This window comes from Oncorhynchus kisutch, linkage group LG17 (assembly GCF_002021735.2).
Source record: "Oncorhynchus kisutch isolate 150728-3 linkage group LG17, Okis_V2, whole genome shotgun sequence".
NCBI classification, from domain to species: Eukaryota; Metazoa; Chordata; class Actinopteri; order Salmoniformes; family Salmonidae; genus Oncorhynchus; species Oncorhynchus kisutch.
In genome coordinates, this window is record NC_034190.2 from 53,275,304 (window position 1) to 53,282,922 (window position 7,619).

The 7,619-nt window shown below is 42.5% G+C and overlaps 1 protein-coding gene across 9 annotated transcripts in view; it reads right to left on the reverse strand.

Annotated features, from left to right (window-relative positions):
• Positions 1 to 7,619, reverse strand: part of prdm16 (PR domain containing 16) — a 235,315-nt gene that overhangs the window by 23,915 nt on the left and 203,781 nt on the right. For 5 of the 9 annotated variants that reach the window (XM_031794075.1, XM_031794071.1, XM_031794074.1 and 2 more), the window contains exons 5-8: positions 4,851 to 4,953; positions 1,272 to 1,479; positions 910 to 1,075; positions 250 to 403 (exon numbers count right to left, since the gene is read on the reverse strand). In XM_031794075.1, coding sequence (XP_031649935.1) covers positions 250 to 403; positions 910 to 1,075; positions 1,272 to 1,479; positions 4,851 to 4,953 — 631 coding nt within the window. Of the gene's footprint in view, positions 1 to 249; positions 404 to 909; positions 1,076 to 1,271; positions 1,480 to 4,850; positions 4,954 to 6,379; positions 7,258 to 7,619 lie in introns of those variants that run through there. The other 4 variants (XM_031794072.1, XM_031794077.1, XM_031794076.1 and 1 more) reach the window with 2 other exon arrangements.

A 7,619-nucleotide genomic window follows, 5' to 3' on the forward strand; every position in this document is an offset into this window, starting at 1 on the left:
ACAAGCAAAAAAGGTAGGAAAAACGCAAAACAAAATGGCGGTTGAAAAAGGGATGGGGGTCATGGAATTGTCTCTGACCTATGGGATTGTGTCTGCTACTGTCACTGGCCCTGCCTGGGGTTGGAGAGAGACGGAGGGAGGAGGAAGAGGAGGATGAGGAGGAGGCCTTTGGACACGGGGAGGAGGTAGAACTAGATGTGGGTTGGCTAGGCCGTGGCGGCGACAGGGGCAGTGGCGACTCAGACTTACAGATGAAGGGCTTGACACTGCTGTGAATGTGCTTGTGCTGCTTGAGGCCCGAGGAGGTGGCGAAGGTCTTGCCACACTCGGGGCAGGTGTGAGCGCGCGCTCCTACGTGCTGTGAGCGGATGTGGCGCTGCAGGTTGCTGGGGTCCGTAAACACCTACGGGTAGGGGGAGGGGGGGGGGGGTGGCCGGCACGTTTACATTGACACACACACATATGCATACGCACAGATATAAAGCAGTTATGGCCAGCGATCACAGTCATCCGATCACTGTAATAAATAGTACTGAGTAAAATGGATTTTACTGCCATCATAGACAACACACGACGATCAATCTCAGTCTATGCCAGCTGCCCATGAATGGCCTATTAACATTGATGGTGGTGACATTCACAAACAACTAACTTGATGGCCAGTCAACCAACAAGCTGAATAAACTGAAACAAGTGACACAAGTCATCTAACATAAACCCACATGATTAAGTTGGTACTAAGTTGCGTTTATGGTTGCCGACTTAATCATGACATCACAGGATTACAACCACGTGTTCCTACATACATACAGGATGGATTTTCTCCTCATTCAAGTCGCTACTGTAGCTAGTGTCAGCATTCACCAAGGTAGCGAAGGAGAAGAGCCAGTGTTTGAGTGCACAACTTACGTGCCGGGTGTGCTGTACCTTATCGCAGTTTTCACACTCGAACCGCTTTCCGCTGTCGTGGGACATCTGGTGACGGATGAGGTTGGACTTCCAGTTGAAGGCCTTGGGACACTGGTCACACTTGTACTCCCGCTCCTCTGTGTGCACAATCATGTGCTGGCCCAGACTGGACAGGGAACACACACACACACACACATACACACACACACACACACACACACACACACACACACACACACACAGTCCTTTAGGATAATGATGATACTCCTCCAATCATTAGTGTAGAGGTGATTGTACCACTGTGTGTGTGCATGCGTGTGTGTTCTCGATGACGCACGTGTGTGTGTGTGTGTGTGCTGCACCTGTACTCGTTGGGGAAGATCTTCTCGCAATCCTTGCACTCATGGACGGGCTCATGGTCGCTGTCGTCGCGCTCCTGCTTGAAGTCCTCGTTGCTGAGCGTGTCGAACAGGGAGCCGGCGCTGGCGCACGAGTACTTCTGGTGCCGTCGCAGCTCCAGGCCTGAGGTGAACAGCTCGTCACAGTCCTCGCAGCGGTACATCTGCTCGTCTGCAAAACAACACAACTTGATTTGTCCCAACTGTTTTATCGGATACATGTGTCATCTGGACAAGGACCTAACGATACACACCTGCGAAAGGCAAAAGTCTGAGCAGGATGACTACATAGCTCCCCAGCCTATATCCATCGATGATCCCAGACTGAACACACAACTACAAAAAAGGCAAGAGCATCCAGAAATGTCTAGCATTCAAACTTGTATGAAAAGAAATCTCAGGGTAGCCCATACCCTGTACTCTCCTGTCCAAGCTAATCAAGAGCATGTTCAAACGCTTAAAATAACCACTCTCCAATTGGTGTTGATGTAAAAGGAAAAATCTATTAAAAATCTAATGTAGCCTGGGCTAGAGGGCTTTACACCTTAATTAACTCATAGCTGATTACTTTAAGTCTAGTAGTAGTGGCTGTTCTTTGGCTTTATAGCGAGCAAAGGAAACAATAGGCTACACATTTGTCATTGTTTTCCAGCATGATAGCCTTTGTAATACTTTTCCCAACCAAGGTCAAACCAATAAAACTTGGAGGCAGGGGCTTTCAATGGCGGGTTCCTGACTTGGACGCCAAGTTCAACAACTCAGGCCAAATGAGAGAGAGGGGGAGTAGATGGTGGAAGTTGTCCAAGAAGAATGAGCCATGCGGGGTTCGGCTGGGTTGTCACCCACCCCGTGGAGGTTTTAGAGCGCCAATCAACTCACGATGCCCGCTCTGCCGTGACCCTAGTGGGCACTGCGCAAGGGCACCAGAGATCCCCCTAACACACCACACTGTAACTATTAGTCATCGAATAGCAAAGCAGACAAGTTGATTCAAAATGACTTACAGTGCATGGCTCATCTGGTTTCTACTGTATGCCTACATTTATTCCGCTGGCTATGTCTAGAGCCATTAAAAGGGCAGAAGTGTAGCAACAGAACTTTGTCTAAACATGTATTTGAACAAATGACCCTCTTTGGTCGTAGTCGTCCATTACTTCAAACTCAAACACTATGCATGCATGCATAGCTGCCACCCTAGCCACATAACTCATAACGGAGTGAGCGTTTTGCTGCGTTAAATGTTCCATTCCAACCTAAAAAACACCTCAGCGCCAAGCTATTTGGATGTGTCACCTTTGAAAGCTGCGACGTGTTTCCACGAACAGGCTTATAAAAAGCGCTTATTGAGGCTTTGTTACCTGTTTTATTACACCGAGGCTTTGTCAAATCAAACAGCACTTCAAGTGGGAAGTGAAACGCGAGGAGGACCGGGCAGAACCGCACCTAGCCATCGGCTTCACCGCTACATGGCGTTCGACTCGAGGCCTACAATGCTAGATAGGAGGCGTGCGGGGCGTTTAAGGCCGAAGAATACTTTTGGCGCCATTATCTGTGTTCCATCAGTAACACTCCGGAATCGAGAGGAGGAATGTTGCGGAGGGAGGACGGTGAGAGGGCTCATAAATGGGAGACTAATAGCTTTCTGGGAGATGTAGGGGAACACAATTATGTGCAGTTTAGCGACTAATCTGGGAGCATGGGTGAGGTCTCGGGGGACTCCTCAAGCCCCACTTCAAATTCCAGCTCCTATAAGCCAGCCGAAGAGTGGTGCAGCGCCAAGCTATTCCTCTCCCCTTCTTTTCTCTTGCGAACGCACACACACACACACACACACACACACAGTCTACCTTTCCTTTTGTTACTAATTTGTTCATTCATTCAGCCTCTCCTCCATTTTATATCTTTCCCAAACTCTCGTAATATGTCAGTCTCTTTCGTTTTCTCTTGCTCTCTTTACAAATCTCTTGCCTTTACGTCCCGTTCCTATCCTTTCACCCCCTCTCCTGTTCTTTTGGCAAAGAGATCTGAGGGAGGCTTTCGGGGAGAAAACATTTTGTGTGTTAGAACATCTATGGCTCACTAATACCTTCTTCTGTCTACACCGTTTTTATAGTCCATGACAAGTAAAAACATAACCCCACTTCATTGCAAAAAGACCAAGATGTTCAAACGTCCAACTGAACTATGCCTTACCTCACCTTGATCAAAATGGAGTACCTGGATCAAATTGGAATGATGAAATAACGTTCTCTTTGACATGTAGCCTAGGCTACAAGATCATTTACAACAAGCACGACTGAAATGTCGTAGTCCTAAATGAATTGGAACGGCTCAAGACAATTTGCATGTTAGACAAAACCAAATTAATCCATAAAAATAAACAATAGGCCTACATGCCAAAACACGAAATCCGAAGTGTGGGGAGGTCCCCATTCTGATATTATATTATTATTATTATTTCTCAAAAACAAAGTCATTGGATTTCAGTTATTGTAAAATGACCCAGCATCAAATCTCATTTGCCACTAACGTCGTGTTTTACCTAACTATTCTGTCACTTGTTGACTTTAGGCTAATAAAACGCTTTTATCCCCATCACAAAACCTATTAATTCCAATAATATGCTACAGTATAGCCTATCTAATAGGTTAAGGCTATCCTATATTAATTCTAAAACAAGGTAAGTATGGCAGGGCCTACATCAAATCCTTCCCTACAAACATAATAGGCCTACTTGTCAAATCCTTCCCTACAAACGTGATTTACATTTCAAGAAATAGCCAACATCATTTTATTTGCAATTGTTTTCACGACTTTATAATATTTTCAACATACCTCAGTGTTATAGTGACGGCTGTGATATGTAGGCGGAGGCTTAAGTCATTTTGGAAAGTGATAGCTGACCCCTAGACTAGACCAGGATTTCCCAAATTCGGTCCTGCCCCCCCGCTGGGTGCACGTTTTGTTTTTTGCCCTAGAGAGCTGATTCAAATAACCAACTCATCATTAAGCTTTGATTGTTTCAATCAGCTGTGTAGTCCTAGGGTATGGGAAACGCTGGGCTAGACTGAAGCAATTGTCCGAGGATGGATGAGGACTGAATTCATCATTGATGGGTGTATATGGGATAGCAATCAGATCTCTTTTCATGATAGGACACAAATCTCACTCAGAAAAAGGTATAAGATACGACTCTCTGAAGGGGACACACACAACCCGTGTGAATTTTGTCCAAAAATAATGATGACGTTTTGGATCTTCCTCAAGAAATCCATAGAAAGAGGTTATTTGGGGTACATATATTTGGCCTATGAAATCTGTATCTAAAATAATGATTCAAAGATTCAAAACGTCAATTATTTTTGGCGGCTAAATTTTCAACGAATTTGTCCTGAAGGTTAAATCCAAACGCAGCATCTTTAGCATATGTGAAAGATGGGTGTGAGTTTCTGAACTCTATAGCCACATTGGCCAACAAAGCCGCGCAGGATGTTCGTTTAGAGTTTGTTTAAAATATGCGCTAATGATGCGCATTAATCTTACCTTCTAGGTTCGGAGCCATCGATCCCTCCGGGAAAAGTCCGTCCTTCATATACACCAGGAGCTCCTCCCCCACTTCAATATCCCTAATAGCTTTATAATAAATCTGTTAAAGAGAAAAGGGAGGGTGAGAAGGCGGTTAGGGACAGTATAGTCAACAAAAAAGCTATAGTCTGTCATTAATAAATCAATTACTCTTCATTGCCGTCGATTTAATAGGCGTATTAATATCTTCATCTGTCAATATCGTTGTTGTTATTATTGTTATTAATGGCAACAACAATACAAATAATAATTTGTATTAGGCCTATTTATGTAGGCCTGATCAAAAAAAGGCTATTTGACAATTATCCTTACAGCCCAATTCGTTGATTTAATATTTATATTGCTTAGCATATAAATGCATTTATAAATACAATTTCGTTTTTTTGTCTACTTTACAGCAATTGTTTATCATATAAACATGTGATAGTGATAGGTCTATTCATCGATGCACATTCAATATTATTGTTTCTAAAAATCGAAAGATTATTATTTATATATATTTAATAAAAAATTATAGGAGGCAATATTTTTTTATTTATTTACCACAATAATTAGGCTACCCAATGACGCTCTTCTTTTGGGGTTTAAAACACCATAATAACTCATTGTTATTAGAATTCAGGCTGACTCCACGCGCAAAAAAATTGCCTAGAATATGTTGAATTCAATGAGCCAAATACAAACATAATTTGGGATGTAAACAAAGATATAGTTCAAGTATATTTGAAGATTCCAAGATTGAAATAAACGGACCGTGTCTCGTAGGCTATTCTTTTTTAGAACGGGATGCAGACTATGACACGAAATGCCAAATCAAATACGAAATACCGGGAGTGCATTAATTTACAGAACAACTTGCATGCATACCCGTACGCAATTACAATAATACAAACGTGTCTAAAACATGTAGGCCGACAGCTGATTTAATTTGAGTGACTGAAACAGAGGTTGCAAGAAATGTGTGTTTTTGCTTGTTAAATCGAAAGAGCAACATAATTACACGTTAACTACAAAATAGGCCTAGGATCATGTTGAATTGAATAGGCAATGTGGCTGAATTATGAGCAAACATGTAGGCCCACAGTTATATACAATCACCAAGCAATGAACAATATACAGTAGAAATACACTGAAAAGACCAGCCACAATGTGTGTTGTGCGGACGCATGGGGGCGCTCACCACCAGTTTAAACAACAATTCATCCTCATGCAGGCCTTCACACAGCAAAACATTGCGAGAGGTAAAACACATTCACACAGAATAGTAAAACTGTAGTAACTTCATATTATACTTTTATCTTATACTGTTATGACAGTACGGATGTGTGCTTAGAGGCTAGGCCAAATATTCCTAATCACTGAGAAGAGCAGGCACATTATTATCGTAATTATTATTATTAGGATTGTTTTGTAGGCTATAGTATTAGACTATTATTATTATTCATTTACACACGGGCAATTATGCGACAGACATGTTTATCTCTGACCTTGCTGTTCTCGGTGAGGTGGTAGAGTTGGGAAAGTTGCGCCGCGGTTCTTAGAGCTTCCAGTTGTAACAGCAGTTGAGTCCCGGTGGAGTTGGCAACACAACCCATAGTATCATTACAGGAACGAGGCCGTCAGGCCGGGGCTGGGGTGGCAGGCAGGGCCAGGGAGAGAGAGAGGAGGCAGGCGGCCAGTCAGGCTGCGGCGTGTCGTCCCTGGTTGGAGCTGAAGCCGCCACTCTCTAGTCTGTGTGAGCGCGTCTTTGATGATGAGGGGAGCTCTCTCTCATTAGGCTAGTGATTCCCTATTGCCCCATCGAGCGCCCGGAGTTATCCGAAGGCCACTCCTCCCGTCCTTATCTCAGACCAAAGGATTGCCTGATCTGACTAGGAGACCCCTCCCCACAGCTCCGTCTCCGCTCTTACCACTAGATTCATCTATTATTGATGGAAATAATGTATCTAGCGGTCAAATACTTTTTTTAAACACACACGTGGGCGTTAAAAAGCTGGTAGGTGAGGCGCACCTTAGTGGGTGTTTTAAAGGCTTTCGAAACAATGCTAAGCAATGTGTTTTTAGTTGAGGCTTTAAACACAAGACTCTACACCTGTTTTAACTTGTTATCTTTCACCAGATGCTTTTCGCAGTTTGTGCAAGAGTACACATATTTGTGCCAAAGACGTAAACAAGGGCATGAAACATTTGGATACGTTCAAAATAATTGGTATCAACTGACCTTGTTATCATAAATGGAACCTGCTTTGCTACATTGAATAAACGATTTATGTAATTGCAACGCGTGAGCCCTATTTAAACTCGCAATTGCCTGCAATAAAATATAGTGACATGACTTACTATTAAATAAGCTTATGATAACTGTTTTGAAAACAATATTTAACAGTTGTTTTATAAGCCTACATTTTTTTTGCCTATATTATGTATACTTTTAAACCCTACACCAAATACATTTTCCTCAATAGATTTAACCCTCTTATTCCTGTGACAATGTGTTATTTTTTTCTGAACAAATTGAACAATTCTCTCTCTTAATCAGCATTTTACAACCAACAATTTGAGTGATTTTCTTTTGTGAAGAATAGAGACATATATTAATGTTAAATAAAATCGTAGTTATTAATGTGTGTAAATACAAAATGTCCACATACAAATACTGTCACAGTCGTCAGGTTGTTGCTGCAACAATACCCACAAAATATCATAGCTTTTTTACAACATATCACT